Genomic DNA, 21,824 nt, shown 5'->3' with positions numbered 1-21,824 from the left:
GATTTTATTTTTCTGCAGCACTTTATCACTTTACTGTCAGCCTCACTCCATTTTTTCCCTTCCCCTCATAGGTCATCCCCACGACTGATTATACAGATAAGACCTACAATTATTGTAAAATAAATGATAATAACACCAAACTTCATACAAAGTTTGTATATAATGTACTGTAAGTATATAGACCCTATAAAACTGAGCTACATTCAACTGTCACACCCATCCCACGCCTTTCTTCCCTCCTTCTCCCTGTCAGATTGATTTCAGAGCAGTCTTCTAGTGGAAATATCTTCATAAATCCCATGACTTTGGCCAAATCTTACATTAAAAATCACATTTTTGTAGGAATTTTCGTCGCGAATCCATTGATACAGGTTTGAAAGTGGTCTGACTTATAGTTTAGACGTCAGACGCCCCAGTTTGGCACAAAGTCCACGCCCAGAGATCGCCTCCCCATTGGTTTACATCGTAAGGTGCGATGAGGCACTCTCAACTTTCGGGGCTTATTGAATCTAAACCGTTATTACAAAGTTTTTAACAACTTTTGTTCAGCAGAGTGTGATAAGTCATGTATTTAAGTTTGAAGCCGATACCGATGTTTAGAGGGTCAAATTTGGGTCTGAAGTGGCGAGATAATACAGAAAGAAAGAAAGAAAGAAAGAAACAGAACAGATACAAGAGGGTCTTCGCCACTTTGGGGCTCAGGCCCTAAATATTATTATATGGAGCATCAGTACATTTAAAAAAGAGTCAGACAGCAGTAGTTAAATAGGTAATAAAACTATTTGATGTTTGAACTAGAGGGCTTTGGGTTAAAGATTGACAGAGTTATTCTTTCATTTTCCTTGATTTTGATTGGACAGTCTTTCATTTACAAGCAGAGGTTATAAAATATGAACTGTTAATGAATTCTGGTCACTGAGACTCATCTGGGGACGCTCTGACCTGAGAACAAGGAAGGAACAATAATATCATCCAACAGTTTATGTCCAGGAATGACAATAATATCTTACATCTAGATATTGTATATTTTAAAACTATTTTAAAGATATTCTGAAAATATTTTTGGGATGCAGTACAATGCTGGCTTCATAACTTGTGTTAAACTTTGTTAATGTTGTTAAATTTTACAATGTGAGTTATTATTCAGACTGTAATTTTTTTTAAAAAAAGCTAAAAATAAAAAAAGACATGTTTGACTAAAATCATGTAAACTGTGGATAAATCTGAATAATTACAGTTATTTAGCATTTTATATAGATGCGTTATTCATTAATTCCACTTCTGCATGTTGCTGTTGTCAGGTGAATATCATCAAATGTCAACTACAAAAAGCAATACTGGTTATAGCTCAGAGTTTATATGATGAGTATTGAATGTATAGTTTATAGAATACCCTTGGAATGAATAATCATAGACTTTTTCTTTGAATTTGTGTTTAAATTATGTGTTAATAATCAAAAAAATTACAAAAAGATGACACAAATTGCCAATCAAAAATTCTATTAATAATTTCCTTCCTTGAAATGATGAATTAATGACAGCATTTTAAAATGAAATTGCAAAATTGCAATTTTTACTGTCGCATTTTTTTTTTATTCCATTTTTTTGATGTGTGTGTGCCAGACCATATTCCATTTACAAATCCACTTCTCTTTAACATTATACATTTCCATTTTATGGTCACTTTAATTTAAAGATGGTTCTCTTTGGCACCAAAAACTTAGTTGAAGTTTAATCCACGAAGCAGCAGCAGCAGTGAAAGTTTAAGGGACTTTGTTCTAAAGGATCTTTTAACCGTGAAGCTGTTGGCACCGAGCCATAAAACACACACACACATCAAATTTAATATGACAGTTGTGTTTACAGCAGTAAATGGTGACACTGTCCGCATTATCATGTTATCATCACTGAGATAGTAAAAACAAACAGATCATTAACCTACACTATGAGTCAGAGCTGCGACGTTCAGCTGCTGGAGAACACAGACAGACGGTCTGTTTGTGTCACAGTTCACACAAGCACAGCGTTCACAGACATGCAAATATGTCTTTAATATTTCTCCCTGCACCAGAGCCTCATGTATCATAATTCTTACATCATATGTTAGACTGAAACAAACCAGTGTGGGAGGAAAATTTAAACCTCTGAGGTGCCAAATTACTCCTCAGCATGTAGTTTCTTAACTTTGCATCTCTGGAAGAAAAGGCCTGAAATGTGTGGTGAGCTGATGTTGCAAGAATTAGGAAATAATTCATGAATCATATTTTGCTCTTGAAACTAAATTGTGCAACTTAAAATGTTTGTAGCGTCACATGACGTGAGCAGTGACCTATTAATGTTACTATATTTAACTAACTGATGCACACAGATCTGAGAAGCTGGTTTAACTTCTTCTTAGTTCTTAAAACAATTTCCCTGGAATGGGGCGTAAGTGCAGATCCAAAATTTAATTACTGGAGCATGTGTGGGTGAGTCCAATACATTTTTGCATTTTTCCTGATAAGCAGAAGGACACTCTGGGCTCAGCCAGGCGCAATGTGGAGGAGAGACTGAATACAATATTAGTGGGAGGAATATAAAGTCAGCAGGTGGAGTTGGGGAGAGCTTCAGTAATGGCCGATCAAATGAGCTCATCTCATCAGAGAGAGACGGAGTGAGAGAGAGAAAAGAGAAAACAAAACAGAGACAGAAAATATATTCACATTTAGATTCACTGTCTCTACAATATAGTGAGCAGGTGAGCAGAGTTTTACTTTGAAAGTCATGTTGGTGCATAACTGGGACAGCTTTCTATTACGTAAAGAATAAATCCAAAGTCAAAGGGTTCATATCTCAAGCAGATTCTGAAAAACTGGTCCATGCATCATCTCTAGCAGACTGGACTACTGTAATGCTCTCTATGCTGGAGGCCGCAGCTCATTCAGAATACAGCAGCTAGACCTCTTCCACAAACACGGAAATACAAACATATTACACCAGTTCTTTAATCTCTTCACTGGCTCCCAGTACAGCACAGAATGAACTTCAAAATTCTGCTAAAATAGTCTAAAAATCACTTAAAGGTTTTTGGCTTCTCAGTATATTCCTGACCTGCTCACTGACTACAGTTCAACTAGATCCCTCAGGTCACCTGGTAGTTGTGGTCTAACTGTACCCAGGATAAGATCCAGGTCTTCAGAGGGAGCTGTGAGTTACTTTGGTCCTGCTCTCTGAATCAAACTACCAGATGACCTGAGATCAATCACTGCTGTTTCCACGTTTAAAAGAAAACTTAAATCCTTTCTGTTTTCTCAGGCTTATGTCTCGTATTTTCTATTTTTATTGTTATTTTTTGTGTGAATGTGTGACTAGAAAGATCTGTCTGATACTACAGGTTTACATGAGCAAATATAGAAAATATTAATTATTAATTAATAGTTTATGTTTCAAAGCACACACCTGTTCTTATGAGAATGACATCTCTAATCATGGAAACCTAGAAAACTCGTCTAAATTTGTTTATTTACATTTAAATTTGAAATTCTTAAATAGCATTTCAATGAGAATACCTAAACATGTAGTTAGGATCCACTTGTTATTGAAAGGTTGTCATTTAAACACCAGTTACATGTAACCCAGACATGTAAAAACAATCCACCAGCTCAGTTTTTACTGGGAGTGTCCTGGTGGGCGGATCCTACCTGGCAGGTGAGGAGTTGCTGCTCCACGCTGTCCTGCATGGTTGAACCGGCAGCCCCGCCGGCTACCAGGCTCCCCTGGGCTTTCTGCAGCCACAGCTCCAGCTGGCTGACCCTCTCCAGACACACATGGAGGACACCTTCTCCGGGGCGGCGGGGCCCGGGATGGGACCCGTCCGGCCGAGGCTCCTCCGGGGTCTGGGACACGGACACAAGACACCTGACTGAGCCTCTCTGCTGCTCCAGGATCGCAGGCAAAGAGAGGAAAGGGGAAGGGAGGGTGAGAGCTGAACTGTGTCCTGAGCAAACTGGAGCTTTCAGTTGAGTCTACCTGAGCAGGTTGTAGCTCTAATGTTGATAAAAGAATTAAACAAAGACTTAAAACCTGTAACTTCTCACACTGTCTTTCCACTCCCTGCTCACTTATCTCTCTTTCTCTTTCTCCCCTTGCACTCACTCTCTCTCTCTTTGCTCTTTTCTTTCCCTGTCTGCTCCACCCACCTGTGGCAGAAACTACTTCCTGGAGCGGTGGCAGGGCTCCAGTGACAGCGACTCATTATCACAGAGAGCACGAGAGAGAATGACATAGAGACTGAAAAAGAAAGAGGCCTCAGGCTACAGGGGTGGAGCCCAGACGGAGGGCCGGGTGAGCTGAGTAAGCAGTAAACACAGCACAGCAAACCCTTTCCTACTTCCTCCTGGAGCTCTTAGTGTAGCTTGTAGCTGTCAATCATCCAAATAGTCAATACTATCAGAGCTTCATGTTAAGAGTTTGGTTCTGTTTCCCCTGCTTCCTCTAAAGACTGAATTATGAGCATGTTGCAGGTCCAAAACACAGCTTACAATGCATTAACAGGAGGTGAACACCAAGAGTCAACAAACCCAGTTTGAATGTCAGGATTAATCACTCAACTCGACCATTCAACAGGATTTGGTGTCAGTAAAAATCTAAGAGCCCGGTATTTCATAAAGGAGAATATGTCACATAAAAAGTTCCCTAAAATGATTAATTTGTGCAGTCAGTACACTTATTGTATGCTCTAGTAAACTGATTTATGTATCTTATACTTTCAAATTACTCAAATTGTTCCCTCAAATGCATGATTTGTGCGTTTGAAATACTAGATTATGCTCTGAAAATAATTTGCCCCTCGCTTCTGTTCTGGAGGGCAGCAAAACTAATTCAACAAGGAACGTCAAAGATAACAAAACATGGTGTTTAGTGGCTACGTTTGAAGTATATCTGTGGATTTAAATTAAATGTACAGTACATAGTGAGTGTGTGAGGTGACAAAGACAAATGGGATGAGATTAAGAATACAAATTACTAAATTTATGCAACTAAACAAGTATGTGAAGTGCAATAATCAGTAATTTAAGGCCACAAATTGCTCATTTAGAGAAATAACTTTCCCCCCTTGTGACACCTCCCAAGCTCATAATGAATGTAATGTAAAAACATGTTATAAAAATGCACAAAAGGTAAATGCTAATCAAACAAATAAAGGGTTCAGAGTGAGTAAACTCAAAACAACTTGCACTTCAAAAATGCCAAGTGCCAGAAAAATTGGTGTTTTGCTAAAATCAGTCAACAAATTAACCATAATTATCATCTGACTGAGAGACAGTTTTGTCAACTCAATCCATCAGAGAGTTATTTGTGTGCATACAGTCCTCCACGGTTAGAGAGTTAGCAGGAGGACGGTGCTCTTGTTTGTGTATCATGCTGGAACCAGAGCAGTGAGTGTCATTTTATTTTATTTATCTTTTGCTTACCGGGGCGTCTGCGGGTCGCAGGCCCTCAGTGTCGTCCTGATGCTGGGGTCTGAATGTGGAGGCGGGGGCAGTTATAGGCTCTGAGGCCTCTGCTTGCTCTGCTGATGTTGCGTGTGAAAGTGTGATGGTTGATGCTGTTTCTAGAGGGATCGTAGAGGGTTTTAACTCTACAGATTCAGGAGAACATGGCTGACCCAGGCTCTGAAATGTCTCCACTGACCACATACCGCTGTCTACCTCACCACTTTCTGATCTTACAGCTGTGAGATCCTTGATTTCCTCGCTATGTGTACATGAGTCCTTCGTGAGTGTGTTTTGGACAGGTGTGAATGAGTCCTCAGCCTGTGTGCAGTGTGTATATGCTGGGTGTGTCTTCAGCCCCTCTGGCTGGCTGTCATCCCCCCTCCATGCAAGCCCTCTCTGTCCCCTCATGAGCTCCTGACACAGAAAAAGAGAGACGGAGGAGTAGATCACTGTTGTGAGTTTATTTGTATTTGTACTCTTGTTTGGATATGTAGACAGAATGGAAAGACAAAAGTGGAACAATGTACATGCCATGTAATGTAAGACGTCTCAATACTACTGCTTTCAGGTGAAATCTCCAAAAAAAAAAAAAAAAGGCCAACAGTTCAGGTGTAATTACTTTTATTTCTAAATTGATATCAACATATAGCTGAAATCATAAATGAGCCTTTGAAAGGGCTACAAAGTTTGAGTCACACTATTTGAACCAATCTTTCTATCAAATAATGTGGAAAATTTGGAGTTATGTGGTTTTCACCTGTTAACAGCAATGTGTTAATCAGTAATAATGTCAAACCAGTGCATTTTCATGGCCAACAATCATCTTAAAAGGTAATTTTCTTGAGTATAAAAGCTGTATTGTAGAGTGAATATGCTGGTTCATAACAAGCAGGAATCTTTCTCCATACTCTCCTGCTGCCAGGCAGCGACTGGGCAATTATCATTCAATCTCTGTAAACAACATACTTCAGTTTATTATCATGTTCAGCTTGTGGAAATACAAATAGCAGATTCATATAAGCAAAGCAAACAATGGTTTATTTTAACATAAGCTCTGCGTTTGTTGGCATAAAACCTCAGGTAGTAAATGAAAAGTCAACAATCAAAAAGATTATCTACTTTTAATCTCCATTCCCTATATGATACATTATAAAACATAGTTCACAAAATCTGTCTATTAGTAGACTTAAAATTGCACAGAATTAAAGACTGCCTTTTATAAAAACATCAGAAGTAAAGGTCCATGCAAAAACATATGTCAGACTGTTAAAAAACCATCCACCACACATGCTAAATACCACCAGTCTGTTTTCAGTTTTTGGTGAAAATAGTAACCGTCACCCTGTCCAACACTCCTCACTTAGTTTCAAATAATGCACTGTATCATCTTTCACAGCCATGAGCCACATCTACACATATAACTGACTAGACAGATCCTTCATGTAAACATACAAGTAGAAAAAGTAGATCTTTGGCACACATTAACTTATTTTAATTACTTAATCATATCCTCTATTTTTATTAAAATAACACTGAAACCAATATATGGAATTCTTGCCATGTAAATGCACTGACGGTTGAAAGAGAAAAAGTTCTAGAAGAACTCTAGAAGAGGTCTAGGCTTGGCGCTTGAATACATCAGTTGTTCTAGACTCGGTTCTAAAAAGGTGAGTGTTCAAGAAGAAGTTTGGTTTTAGAGAAGCATTGGATGTAGTAAAAAGTAAAGAGTGAGTTCCAGGGTTTGTTCTAGAAGACTCTAGAGGAAGCCTTTCAATTTAGGATGCATGCTCTTTGGTAGGATCTAGAAGAAGGTGATGTTATTAGGTCAGTGGCTCTACTGCTACCTGGAGAAGAAATATGGAGCTCTAGATCCGGGTGTAGGCGTAGGGGTTATAGACTAGAGGAATTACAATGTCCTACAAAAAGTATAAATTGTAGAACTCTAGATTGCGTTATGAACTCTACGCTAGAACATGCTAGGAATTGTAATCTGGAGGATATTGGGAAAATTCTAGTACAGGTTGTAGAAGAGTTTTCTGGATTTGGTTCTAAAAAATGTCAAGAGCTCTACAGCTGATGAAAACTGAAGTACAGAGCTCTAGACTTGGTTGTTGGCTTTGTGCTGGAAGATGGGGCTAGATGTGCTCCATGGCTTGTTCTTCAAGGAATCCTTGAAATTTAGGCTTTATTGTAAAAGACACTCTCTAAAGCTCTCAGATTGAATCTAAAAGAAAACAGGAGCCCTAATATAGGTTTAACAAGAAACTGGCGCTCTAGGTTTGACTCTAGAAGAAATTAAGAGTTCTGAGGTTGGTTGTAGAAAAAAAACATAGAGCTCTACAATCTGCTCAAGGTCTGGATGTAGATGTAGAAGCTCTAGACTTTGGACTAGAGGAATTTGGGAGTTAAGATGCTCTGGAAGAGGTAGGAGTGCCAGGCCCTTTTCTAGAGGCTTCTAGAGCAAGCCTTGAAATCTAGGCTTGAGTCTGGGAGACATTGGGAGTCCTGCCTTTTGATCTAGAAGATATTGGGAGATCTAGAATACACTGTAGAAGAAAATCTTCTAGGGTTGGTTATAGAAGGAGTTAGGAGTTCTGAAGTTTTGCTGAAACCTTAAAACATAATTCTTGAAAAAGTAAAAATAAGAATGAAGCTTTAGATCTGGTCTACAAGACTTTGGGAGTTCCAACGCTTTGGTGGAGGAGGTAGGATTTCAAACCTTGCTCTGGAAGATCTTGAAATCTAAGTTTGATTCTAGAAAACACACTCCATTTATGATTAGATCTAGAAGATGTCGGGAGATCTAGAAAAAGTTGGGGAGGACATTGGTGTTTTGGTTCTAGAAGAAACAGTGGAATCTAGGCTTGCTTCTAGGAGGGTTTTCTGCACAGAAGTCTCAGGCTTAGATTCATAAGAGGTGAGAAGTTCTACTCATACAGGTTCTAGATCTAGGAGACTACACATTTCTGCTGGGACGCAGGGTCGTATTTGGTGACGTATACGGTCGAGGAAGTGTTTACCATGCTCTGAGGCAGGGTCTGAGTTCTGACTGTGCCCGGGGTTTTTGAATTAGCTTCAGATGAACTTGCTTCTGTGGTGTCAGAGACATCAACATCCTGAAACATGAGCAGGGTTAGAAGATCAGTCAAGTCAGTCAGTTAAATACATTAATCAAAGCTAAGGGGTCACACAGTTACTGACACACTCTGTTAAGGAATTATATTACATCATGTTACGGACATCTTTTGGTTATGTCATCTTATACAACCTACAAATCCAGTGGTTCTTATTAACAGTTTTCAATACTTAGTAAAGGATTCGCCAAGAATATGGAAGCTGACATCAATAATGTAAATGTAAATATAAAGTAATTTTACACTTACACACTACACAGCGAGTACAACATAGGCATGTGGCACAAACTCTATCTCAAATACTGAAAAGTAACTGATAAGAAACAAATATCCACCGAAAAACTATACTGGAGATTAATGAAAAGATAAGGCTGGCGATATTCTATATTGTTGTTATTGTCAACTAATCCCATGAAAAGACAAAAACCAACCATTTATGATGTTGATATATGATATATTTGTTGATATATTATGATGTTGATGAATATATACCTTCATTTCTAAGAAAGACTAAACAATTTCCCAAAAGAGCTGTGTAGTTGTTGTTTTTTTTGCAAACTTTACTGAAATAGTAGTAAATAGTGCATTTGTTGGGGACTATTTTCAGTGGCGGATTAATACACCTTTGGTGCTCTAGTGAGTATTTCTGGCAGCAGGAGTCCAGATAAACTACAGTGTGTGTGTGTTCATGGGTCATTGATGTGTTTTTAATAGTTTTTGGACAATGATGGGGCACAGAGGAATAAGATTCATCAGGCTTTGGATACACACATGATTCGAGTTGCAACAAATAGTCAATTAATCGATTTGTTGATAGACAGAAAATTAATGGGCAACTATGTTGATAAATGAATAATTGATTTCGTAATTTTTCAAGCAAAAATGCCAAATATTCTCTGTTTTAAGCTTCTTAAATGAGAGGATTTGCTGCTTTTCTTTGTCATATCTAACAGTTAATTAAAAATCATTAGTGTTTGGACTGTTTCAACATTTTATGCACCGATGGATTAATCAAGAAAATAATCTGCAGATTAATGATAACGTAATAATCGTTAGTTGCAGCCCTACACACCATACTTGTTAGAAGTTCCATGACTTTTGTTGACAATAAGAAAATACAGAATATCACCAGACTTTTTCCAATTAAAAAGGTTGAGAACTAATGATTTAAATAACTCCAGTAATGCCGATTACAATCTTTGACAGTGTTTGAAAGTTAAGTTACCTTTCTGTCTTCTCCAGACTGGCTTTCAGTCTGTCCAGTGGCAGCTTCAGTCTCTTCTGGGATATTAACCACAGGTTCCTGACACCGACAACAACAAATATTAAAACACTCCATACAAGCAACAAAACCAAAATGTTAACAAGGATAATCAATAGTGAACTAACTGACCAAATGCTGTTGGTAAGCTTTAATGATTTAACTGTCTATATGCTGTCACACAACATGCAAACACTGTTCGATTCTGCCCTCTAGAGGAAGAAAAGTATACAGACAGTTGAGGTTGGAGGTGAATCAGAAAATGCAGAGTGAAGAGATGTATTATAGGATCAGAAAATGGGTTTGAAGAAGCAGCAAGCAGCTGATATGATGAGCATGATGAGGGAGATAATAATAATAATAATAATAATAATAATAAACTTTATTTATATAGCACCTTTCTTAACAAAGCTACAAAGTGCTTAATGGAAAGGAAAAAAACAAACAAATGACAATTAAAAGAAAAACAGAGGGGAATAAAATGAAGTTACACACTGTCAAAACAACATATCAAACATTCATAAAAGCTTTCTGATAAAAAAAAGATGGCAGTAGAGGTGAGGGAGGCGAATGAACTCAGTGCCAGCGGTGACGTGGAGAGCAGAGTGACCCAGGTCAAAGAAGGTTTTAGTCATACAGCTGTTAGAAATGATTTAATTGGAACTAGATTGTTGGGATTTAGGATGATGGGATTAGTCATGTTGTCTCAGGTGTATTATCAGTCTAAGAAAAAATTAATTAACTCCTATAATTTGTTCTTTAACTCGTTATAGAATCCCTCTGGCCTGCATTTTAAGAAGCTAACCTTGGGTCACAGGAAACCCCGAGGTGAAAAACAGGTGACCAAAAAAATGTTTAAGGACAGAGAAAGAAAAATGGATGAAAAATGGATGAAAGGTTTTTCCACAGCAGCTCTCCATCTTTTTTTTTTTTTACCTCCGGAGAAACACCCAGGAAAGCATCCCAGAGCCACCAGAGAACACCACCCCCACCTTCTTCCTTTTTCTGCTCCTCACTCACGTTTTTCTCACCGGCTTCTTCAGCCTGGAGCTGATACTCCCGCTGCTGCTGACACGAAACACGGTCGGAGTGTAGTAAAAGTACATCTGGCACACCGAGCTGCAAGCCTGGTCATTGCTGCGGCTGCTGCTGCTGCTGCTGCTGCTTGAGTGTCATTATTTACTTTTTGCACTCAAAGCAGCTTTAAAAAAATAATAAAAAAAACATAGTCTCTCTTCGTCCAATGACATTTAGACAAAGATTAGGCCATAGGTCAAGAAACAAGTAAAGTTTTGGGGCAGATTTCTTTTAATGGATTTCTTAAAGGAGACATATTATGCTTCTTCAGATTTTCTCTTGTTTATACACTGTAATGATGTTGGATGTTAAACATTTTCAAAGCTCCAAAACTTGAGGCAAACATATGTAGAAATTCTCCCTGCAAGTCAAAATCCGGGGCTTCAATGTGATCTTAAAGCTTCGTTTGCAACGTTTTTTCCTACCTTGACAACAAGCTGACGTTAGCTTGTTGTCGAGCAAAGAATGAGAAAAAGTAGTGAAGTCCTACCTCTATAGTTTGTTTCATGGTTTTTTTGGGGGGTTTACTTAAAGAGACAGGAGCTAAAACGGTTTGTTTCAGACAGAGGCTGAACTGAGGGGCTGCATAAAGGACCAGTATGAGATAAATAAGGTGTTTTTTGAACTGCAAATCATGAAAAGATATTCCAATAGAGCCCCAGAATAAAAATATATGCCTGGAAATGTGCATATTATGTCCCCTTTAACATTTTTGCTTTTTTCTCATCAACTCTGACACTTGTATACCATGATAGTTTAATGTTAACACACATAATTTAACCTACGATGTCTCCGCTAAATGTCATATCAAAACTCAGGAAACCATGCTTATAGTTGATGGCCGTACCTTTATCCTACATATCTTTTATAAAATTTTATACAATTTCCCCCTAAATTTAACCTGACATACTCTGGAATCTCCACTTGAAAATAAAGTAAAAGTTTAGCAGGTTTACACAAAGCTTTTCTCTTGAATCCAGTTGCAGAGGTTTATCTCACTGCTAATGAGTTCACAGCAATAACTCAAACATCAGCTCTTTTAACAGTATGTGCTGAACACATACCCAAAAAAACATTTCCGATAGAAAAATTAGTGGTATTACGCATGCAGGGAACAAAGGGAACAAATATTTTTTTTAATAACACATAAAAGAGCATGCATGTGAGTACTCTGGACTAACAAAAGATCAAACTATACATTTTTCACAGCTACCTTTGGGTGTAAGTTTTTTTCTATCTAGTGAAGCTCATTTCACACATCACACACCACTGAAGGTTTCGTTCCACTGTTTGCACGTTAAGATGCAGTTTTTATTGTTGTAGGTTTCCACAAACAAGAGCTTCAGCAAGCAGGGACAAACGGATTGATCCCCGGCTTCCTTACCTGAACACTGTCAGGTGTCCGTGACAGCCTCTGTTCAGGTGAGCTCTGCTCCACAGTCAGCAGCTGGGCTCCGGATCTTTTCAGTACGTCCTCTTCAACATGGACGATTCTGATTTGGCCCTGCTCTGTGTCTTCCCTCTGACAGATGGAAAAAAAGTGTAGATTATTCCTACTTATCACACATGATGACTTTGTGGCTGTTCATATTCTTGGATTTAAAGTCACTTAACATACTTTTCCGACTACTTCACAGTCATTGCAGAACTTTGGATAAGTCTAGTAATATAAAAGGTTAACATTTGTTCAACTTTTTCATATTAATATGACAAAATATAAGATTTAATATCCATTATCTGTCTGTATTTGTCTTGTATTTTGTTTTGTTTTTATTCTACATTAATTTCTTTGTGGTTGTAAATGGCCAATGTTTGGCAGGAAACAGGATACGATTTATGGTTTAAAAATAAGACTTGGCATTTGTAACCTTTAATAAAAGTCATGTTATTTTAATACAAATAGGCGCCACTTGACCGCTGCTTTCATTTACAAGTTAAAGTAAAAACATTTATCCCAAATCAAAAGAAAACTTTTAGATATTTCCTGAAATATTTACTGAATATTTCACTGAAACACATATCTTCTAAACCACTTTCAGATCAGTCAAAAGCACCAGACTCACCTCGGCCTCCACTGAAGTGGATTTTTGGAGTTGAGGCTGAGATTCCTTTTGCTGGACTGACGGAGCTTTGGCTTGGATCGGGGTCGGAGGCTGCTGGATAAACAAAGCCGGGACTTTCTACAAGAGTCAAACAGAAAACAGGTGTTGGCCACTTCTAGTTCAATTACCCGTCTCACCAATTAATTAATTGATTGATTGGTTGATCGACTGACTGACCTTCTCCAGTTCCAGCAGCAGATTCTGGAGCTGATCTACTACAGTAAAGACGGTCAGAGTCTCTTCAGCTTTCTCTGGAAGACAAAGTCCTGGTTTACATCTCTGGATCTCAGCGATGGTCGTCCTCATGGACTGGATCCTCTCCTCAACCACCTGTGAACAACAAAATAAAACCATTCTTTTGTATTTTTAGTGACCAAACTAACCAAACTGGAACTGTTGGTCAGTTTAGAAACATGCCTTTTTTGTTCTAAAGCATACTTCCTACATCTACAATCACTTGATCAGTTTTCCTGTACAGACAATCACAGGATCTTTTGCCATGTCTCACCTTGAGGCTCTCCTCTCTGGGGCTGGGGAAAGTCTCTGGAGAAGATAATAAAGTCTTGATCTGGGCAACGTCATTCTCCATCCTCCTGACTTCACTCTCGATGGCTTCAACCTCCTAGAAAACAAGAAATCAATCAATATATTTGGTTATTTATAAAAAAACAGTGAGGTATATGAGCAGAGGCATAAGAACAGATTAACAGACACCATAAAGAGAGAAAAACTGCACTTGAGAAAGAAAATGTAAAAAGAATAAGACTCACATCAGCAGCGTGCTCTAGTTGAGACAGAGGAGCTATGAAGTTGTCTTGAACAGCGGCCACTTGGTGATCAGCTTCCATCAGCTGTTCCTCGAGAGCCGTGACATCACAGACTTCTGACATTTCCTTCAGGACTGACCTGAAACCCTGCAGGGTGGTTCGGATCTGTGCCGAGTCATCCAACACCATCTGACAACATAAGACAAATAAGATCCATCAGCAAAAACATGGACGACACGGTAGGTAGCTTCATTTTTGGGAATTTTATTGTGAAAACAATGAGAAAAACTCTTGCACACAGTTTGGCTTACAGCTGGAATATTTATTCTAGCAGGTGTGCAGAGATCTTTAGATAGAAACGTTGTGATTTCATCAATATTCCAGCAGTAAGCGAGACAGCGTGCAGGAGTTCTTCTCATTGTTTTCAAGTTGCACCTTCCTCTGACACACCTGTCGCATATCCAGGTGTGCAGAGATCTTTCTCAATTACTGGTTAGTGTATTGTAATTTTTAGAACAATACCTGATTAAAAGGCCCATCTGATTGATTATGTAAATTATATTGTTGCACATGTAAATGTTGAATACATTTTAAATATATGTTGTCTACTGTTGGGTATAATTTACTTGTAACGTAATGTCTGAAATGCTGTCAAAGCCTAAGTATTGGATTTTTATTATATTATTGCCTCATCACTTCAAAACAAATCAAGATATTAATGCGACAATTACATTATTATTACAAAAATCTGATCCATAAAGAAGCATTTAAGTCTAAAACATGATATACCTTAACATTTATCACATTTACTTGGTTGAAAAGGTTGACCAGTATATAATGGAAGAGTAAAACACTGTATAAAGTGCAGTTCAGAGAGTCAGAGTACCGACCTTCAGAGCGTGCACGTGGCTGCTCAGACATTTAGCCGTGGTGTAGGTGCAGGGAGCAGCGAGCCACGACTGAGCTTCAGTCATCCAGCTTTTAGAGCTTTTGATCATCTCCTGATGCTCCTGAAGCCAAGTATGGATCTGACCAGAAACAACAAAACAACATTTAATATAAACCTAAACACATGTTGCATAAAAGCTATTCAAATGTTTTATGGGTAACACTTTAACCTCCTCTATTTAGCATTTATGAGTAGTATTTCAAATTGTTTATAACTCACTATAATATTGTAAGCAACTATAAGGACATAGAAGTTATAATTGTTGACAAATACATAATAAAACAGATAAAAATGTTCTTTTAGCTGCTCGCAACTACATTATAGTGTATAAGGGGGATAGACTACTCATCACACAGTGAATTATGAGGAAAAACTGTCAGAAATTAGAAATCAGTTCACATGATTGACACAACAAAGTGCTGCTTGCTGAACAAGTGGGAAAGATTTTTTTGTTGTTCATAGATGTAACTACTGAGGTGAAGGTCATGTGTGTTTCCTAAAAGGCTCTGCGGGAAACTCTGCTAATAAGTGTTGTTGAGCAGGCGAGAGTGACGCACAACATCAGATGTTCAGCAGTGACGATCAAACAAACAGTATAAACATTAATTAAGCTGTGTGATTTCAAAATTACAACAGCAACAAATAAAACTAGTTATTACCAAACAAATCTGGAGTCACAACAGCTCAAAATTACAACTCAGCACTCATGAGGACGGATTTGGGAAGTTAACACTAAACACTGACAGCCATACGACAGAAGAAGAAGGGAAAGGTTGTTACTGAAGTTTCTCTGACCTTGCTGAGGAAGGTCGTCCTCTGCTCCGCCTGCTTGGCCAGCTGAGAGTGGAGCTGCTGCACCTCCACCAGTCTCTCTGTGAGGATCATCGTGTCCTCTGGCTTCTCCAGGTCCTGCATGTCCACCTCCAGCGACGCCAGACTCGAGTGCCACTTGTCCAGCTCGTCCCACACACGCTGTACACAGATACCAGCGAGCGTGAGGAGCAATTAACATGAATTAAACCTGCATTAACTGATTTTTTTGTCCACTAGTTTTCAGCAGAAACACGTAGTGAACACAACACTCATCATTTCATACATTTTTATTATAAAAATATTGATTATAGCTGCTTTAACATATCACTTAGGAGTAAATTTAAGCTTTTAAACAGCATTGACCATCAACAGTTCTATTTTCTTTCCATGTTTTAAGCTTTACTGCAGTCCACAGACGCCAAACAACAATCACAACCTTACAAATCTCAAACACAGACAAACCGCATTAGCAGAAAGTAACAGTGGTATCATGGTAGTATGAATTTTAGTCTGATGAATAGGACCAGGTGTGCTCTGGTGAAGACAATGTGCCCTATTGATGTTCCTATTTGCTTGTGGTCTTGACAAGACATCAAAGCACCACAAAACAAATTAGATTTTCTAAATTGGATTTGTAAAAATACCAGAATGGAGTCAAATGTTTTCCATGGCCTCCCCAGTCCCAGTGACTCGATACAAAAATCACTTCATCCGTATAGAAAGCTGAATACTTAAACGTATAATATGCAGGATTTGTTGGTTGGTGTTTGAAAGGAGTGAGCTGAGAGAGAGAGTGGTCGAGCGAGCTAGAGAGTGAATGAAGAGAGCGAGCAGCGCCGGCGAGAACAAAGCCAAAGTGAATCTGATAAATAAAACTTTATTTTCTGATCGTTTCATGGTGGCTACGTTCTAAAGCAAACATGCACAACCCTGCAGGACGGTGCTGCGTTGCTGTATTTCATGTGAATGCAGAGCTCCATCCTGTCCGCTGTGGCCTCTCCGCTCTGCGTGTGTGTAACTCGGTCAAACAGACACACACAGACCTGCTGCTCTTTATACATCCATGACACAGAGACACAGAGCAGAGCGGAGCAGAGGAGAGACACGGAGACAGCCATGTAACCTGGTCGCTACGCTACCAGTCCCGACCTCACACCCTGCGCACTGTTAATGGCTGCGAGCTACACACCCGCTGCCTAAAGGTTGACGCCCAGAGGCTTCTCGAACACAGCAGAATAATAAGAAAATAAGGAAATACAGGCAGAGGGCAGAGTCTCTGTAGATACATACACCGCCAAACACTTCTAGTGGGTCAAAAGTGATGATTATTTTTGTAGTCTATGCATTGTTTTTTTAGGAAAATCCTGCATAGTGTACCTTTAATGCTCCACTCCTCAAAGAAACAGAGGCTTTGCAGCTTGGAGAAAAGTTTGCTATCCTGCTAAATGCTTTTAAAGACTTACAAGGAAGACTCAAGCTGTCCTAAAAGCAAAAAGTTTGGCTCTATCCATCATAAGCTACTTGACATTCATATATGATTAGACATTTTTCTGTTAGAAGACAGATTTAAGTCGTCGTCACTTCTCACCTTCTGAGTGAACTTTGCTTCAGCCACAGTGGGACTTATATGGTCCAGTCTATTCTGCACTGACTTCAGGCCGGCCTGGATCTCGGACAGCTTGGCGCCGAGCCTGTGGACGGGACCGCTCCTCTCCACCGCCTCTGTCACCTGATGGACCAACCATGTACAAAAACATCAATAATTACAGAAGAAGATAGGTTTCCAGGTTTAGGTGTTGAGCATCACAGCCAAAATTGGATAACTAATCTAATCCCCTTTTTAAATCTAAAAATATCCTCCTGTTCAGACTGACCGTTAGAAGATCCCTTCATAATGACCTTACAATGTAAGTGATGGAGGACAAAATCCACAGTCCTCCTCCTGTGCAAAAATATATTGCATATTGCATATCGTTCAACGTTACAGTCTTTTTAGTGCCAAAGTCCCTCTTTTTGTTACTATACTTCCACCTGCAGCTCAACAGGGAAACACTGTCCGAGGAAACACAAAGAGGGAATTTGATGCTAAAAAGACTGTAAATGTGTCAGATATCCACTTGATATGACTAACTCAGACTGCTGAAGCTGAATATAAGCTTCACTGTGGATTTTGGCCTCCATCACTTACATTGAAAGCATATTTGAAGGATCTTTTAATATCCAGTATGAACAGGAGGAATGATCCTTTAACCTAATACTAGCCACGGTAAAACCAAAACACTGTGTACCTTTACTTCTACTTGCTCCAGCGCCTGTGTGATCTCCTGCATTTGGCCTTCGATCTCGACGGGGACCAGCGTGTACATGTCAGAATATTTCATCCTCAGGTTCTCCATGATGCGCTGCAGCAAAGCCTTCTGGATGCACAGCTGGCTATGAACCTCCTGAAACCACAGAGAGAGAGAAGAACTGTGTAAATAGAAGAGACGCAGAGAAGTCAAGTCTGATGAAGGAAAATACCACATATCAGTAATTTCTCAACATAAACTTAAATTTGCTTCTTTCAAAGAAATTCTTGCAAGCAGATTTTTAACTTTTTTAACATTTTTGTCAGAAAGGTTGTAATTTTTCAAACAGAAATCTGAAATAAAATCACACAGACATCGATCTCATCTACATCTCTCACTGAACAAACTGCTCGAAGCTGCTTTGTTCGCTCTCTCCTTTGCTTCTTTCATCAAACACAGCCTTCCTCTCCAAGTCCTTCATTCCCACAAGAGTTAAGAGTGAACTTTTTCACCTCAACGAGATTCTACTTTTCAAACACAAAAGTAAAAAAAAGAACATTTGTAAAAAAAATGTTAAGAAATGTAAGACATAACACGGGGGGAGGCTACCTGAGTGTCCCGATGCTCTGCTACAGAGGGAGGTGAATCTTGTTATCACTGAGAAACGGAGCATGTTTGTGTGTGTGTGTGTGTGTGTGTGTGTGTGTGTGTGTGTGTGTGTGTGTGTGTGATACAAAGGAGGGGAGGAAGAGAGGGGACGGGGGGAGATGGTTTTCTTTTTTGGAGAGAGGGACATGCTGAGTGCAGAAGTGTGTGAGTGTGTGTGTGTGTTCTTGTATGTCTATCTTAGTGACGACCGATTTGCATTTTTAGACCTTTCTAGTGAAGAAACTTTTATAAAACTGAGTATATTTAAGATGAGAAGACATTTATGGAGAGTGAGGACTTTTTTTTAAGTACGTTTTTGGATAGTGAAGATATTTTAGGAAGAAAAAGTCATTTTTGAAAGAAGAAAATGTACATTTTTCAAAGGACAGGATGTTTTTAGAAAGTCTACATTTACCTTTGCTGCTTTTATACTTTGATGTACTTGTGTGTATTTATATAATTCATTTATTTTATGTTTCTGAAACTTACTTAATAAATATGCTATATTTTTAGCAGTTAAGTTCGTTTAAATCGTTTATTCTGAAAGAGAAATAACAATAAAGAAATCTTCGATCTTGATTTTTGGAAAGTGAGGACATTCTGTCCGGCCTTTAACCCTCAAGAGCTATTTGAATGTTCAGACTTAGTTTTAGGTTTTAGGGGCTGAGGAATGCATTATGTCAATAAGTGTCCTCACAGGTTTACAATGTAGTACAATCGTGTGTGTGTCTATGAAGTGACTTGGCCACAGAGGCCACCTGGAAGATCCACTTACAACAGGGAACAAAAGGTGTCTGGTACAAGAGGAGGGGTGGGGATGATGGAGGAGGGGGCAGTGAGGGGGTTGTTCGGGTCTTTCAGCAATACAGACCCTCTGCAGGGGAAGGGAAATGTGTGTGTGTGTGTGTGTTTGTGTGTGTGGATGGGGAGATGTTGGCCTGTGCTCAGGTTTCGGGACAAAGGGCAGAGTGATTCTTCTGTTTGGTGGGATGATAGAAGTGAACACCAAACAGCCTCTGGGACCGAGGCCAGGCCGACGGTTAGATTCAGACGTTTCATATTTACAGCAAACTGTCTCAGTCAACAGCCGCTCTCTATCTCTACATTCATTCAGAACGTTTAAGAAAAGCTTTTAACGGCAGATCTGAGAGGATGTCATTGTTTGACTTTTTAAATCAGATTTTCGCCAGTTTTTTAATATTAGTTGTCATAATCTTAACATTACTTTCAGTGTGTCTTTGCTCTCCAGATTTGAAGACCAGTGAGTTTCCTACAATGTTAAAAATAGCAATGAGCTACTGTATGATGTTGAGTACAAACGTTCCTTTGTGTTTTCAGTTCAGACAATTCAACTGGTCTCATTAGAAACCAGTTACTTACACTCCAACGGCCGGGAGGGAAAGAGACACTCAAAACTCTAAACCCACTGTGATGTGTTGTTTAGTGGGATCTGAAGACCCCCTGAGGTCCCTCAGAGGGTCCTGACGTAGGGATGTGCAGAGAGCCCAGTATTTGTATTTGTATCTGTATTTGTTGAGGCAGCAAAATTATTTGTATTTGTATTCGAATAAAAGTGGAAAAAGGTTTAAAAATCCTGTTTTTGTTTTTATTATTAATTTTAGAAAATTAAAGTGCTACAATAAGTGTTCATGAAGTGTGTGTCAGTAGCTCAGCTTTATCTCTGGGCAACACTCCCAACTCGGGGACTGATGTCCAAATTAGGAAATATGCGTCATGTAGCAGGTGGATGTGACTCCCCTCGCTGAGACCTGCTGATAGACGTCACAGCGGAGCAGAGGAGAGACACTGAGATAGCGATGTAACCGACATGCGCTCTGGTATTTGACATGGTTTATTTTTCTTCCTGAAAACAAATAATTTTTGAAATATTTGTACGAAATAAATATTCGTAAAAAAAACCCCACTATTTGTGCTTTGCTGAATAATATATTTGTATTTGGGCACACCCCTATCCTGGTGTTTTACTTGCTTAATGATAAATACTTGAAGTCACCCTCCAGTCAAATTTTTCTTCTTATTCTCTTTAGTTGTTCTCTTCTCTGAGCTCAATCTAACATGTCAAGCATGATTTGTGACATCACAACTAGTTTGGGAGTCGATCCAGGTCCAGTATGCAACTCACACAAGTGTGATGTGGAAACTTGAAGTCTCCAATGCACAAACACTGAGAATGGACACAATTCCCAAGCAGTATTTGTTTGTCCTCAAACATGTCTGTAGGTGTATAACGTCTCCTGGCAGTCCGCAATCAGATAGAATTACATCTCATAACTAACTAAAGTCTTTTCTGAGGAAACTAAATTTGATGCTTTTTTAGGACTTGTCAGGACTTGCAGATGTCCTGAGCTTAAAGGAAGAATCGTCCCACCTGTAGCTCCTGCGTGCTGCTGCTCTGCTCCATCTCTGACAGAAGGCTGTCGGCAGCCTCCAGCCAAACCTGGACGCCGTGCAGCTCCTTCCCGAACTTTTCCCTCTCCTCCAGCTCCAGTTTGGCTGTCTCCAAACCCTCCTTGCTCCTCTTCTTCACACTTTGGAAACACACAAACACATACATCCAGCAATTTATATATATATAATCTAATATGTTCAATGTATCTACACTACATCCTTTGTTTCAGTCAGGAGAGCATCACTTGTTACATAAAATCTAACTGTTGTTATGCAATGTCAAAGCGGTCTAGTGTACAAGTCACTTTTTCAATCCCACAGGGTAAAGATAAATTTCACTTTAAACCAGCCTTTAAACAACAACAACATCAACAGACACACAGCTTTGCAGTCTCTTACCCTAAATCCATGACAGTGAAAGTCTTCATTAAGAACAACATCAAAATTAAACTCAAAGACCAGAGTTTAAGAACCATCAGTGTAATCAAATTTAAACACTGCACAACTTCAGAGGTACTGCGGTCTACGTCTGACCCACTTTCCCCTGATTGCTTAGTCAGGCATAGCAGGTGACAGGATTTATGGGTAAATGAGTTTTTGTGCCTAATTTTCTCAATAAAGACTTTACAGGAGCAGAGATAGATGACAATATGCAATATGGTTTTATAAACTGCTTTTTATCTTGTGTGTTTTAAGTTGGATGTTTCTTTGTGACCAAACGATGAACTTTATCAATACGATGGGATTTTCTAGGGAAACTTAAATTGTACATGTATATTATCCATCATCTATTTTCCAATGCAACTATTCACATAAACTGTTAGTTAATGATGCCATACTAATGTAAGTTAACCAATAAAAGAATATCAAACTTGACTCTCATAGATCTTCTCCAGAAG

The 21,824-nt window shown here is 39.0% G+C and overlaps 1 protein-coding gene across 1 annotated transcript in view; it reads right to left on the bottom strand.

Moving 5' to 3' along the window:
• Positions 1 to 21,824, bottom strand: part of syne2b (spectrin repeat containing, nuclear envelope 2b) — a 170,572-nt gene that overhangs the window by 74,222 nt on the left and 74,526 nt on the right. Inside the window, exons 69-83 of the mRNA XM_042388688.1 lie at positions 20,906 to 21,065; positions 17,869 to 18,024; positions 17,169 to 17,309; positions 15,563 to 15,739; positions 14,709 to 14,846; positions 13,822 to 14,007; positions 13,560 to 13,673; positions 13,229 to 13,381; positions 13,013 to 13,129; positions 12,334 to 12,471; positions 10,893 to 10,937; positions 9,837 to 9,914; positions 8,498 to 8,593; positions 5,454 to 5,891; positions 3,681 to 4,004 (exon numbers count right to left, since the gene is read on the bottom strand). Coding sequence (XP_042244622.1) covers positions 3,681 to 4,004; positions 5,454 to 5,891; positions 8,498 to 8,593; positions 9,837 to 9,914; positions 10,893 to 10,937; positions 12,334 to 12,471; positions 13,013 to 13,129; positions 13,229 to 13,381; positions 13,560 to 13,673; positions 13,822 to 14,007; positions 14,709 to 14,846; positions 15,563 to 15,739; positions 17,169 to 17,309; positions 17,869 to 18,024; positions 20,906 to 21,065 — 2,461 coding nt within the window. The remainder of the gene's footprint in view (positions 1 to 3,680; positions 4,005 to 5,453; positions 5,892 to 8,497; positions 8,594 to 9,836; positions 9,915 to 10,892; positions 10,938 to 12,333; positions 12,472 to 13,012; positions 13,130 to 13,228; positions 13,382 to 13,559; positions 13,674 to 13,821; positions 14,008 to 14,708; positions 14,847 to 15,562; positions 15,740 to 17,168; positions 17,310 to 17,868; positions 18,025 to 20,905; positions 21,066 to 21,824) is intronic.

This window comes from Thunnus maccoyii, chromosome 16 (assembly GCF_910596095.1).
Source record: "Thunnus maccoyii chromosome 16, fThuMac1.1, whole genome shotgun sequence".
Taxonomy (NCBI): domain Eukaryota; kingdom Metazoa; phylum Chordata; class Actinopteri; order Scombriformes; family Scombridae; genus Thunnus; species Thunnus maccoyii.
Note: the sequence above shows the minus strand (reverse complement) of the source record. Positions and strands in the feature narration are given on the sequence as shown.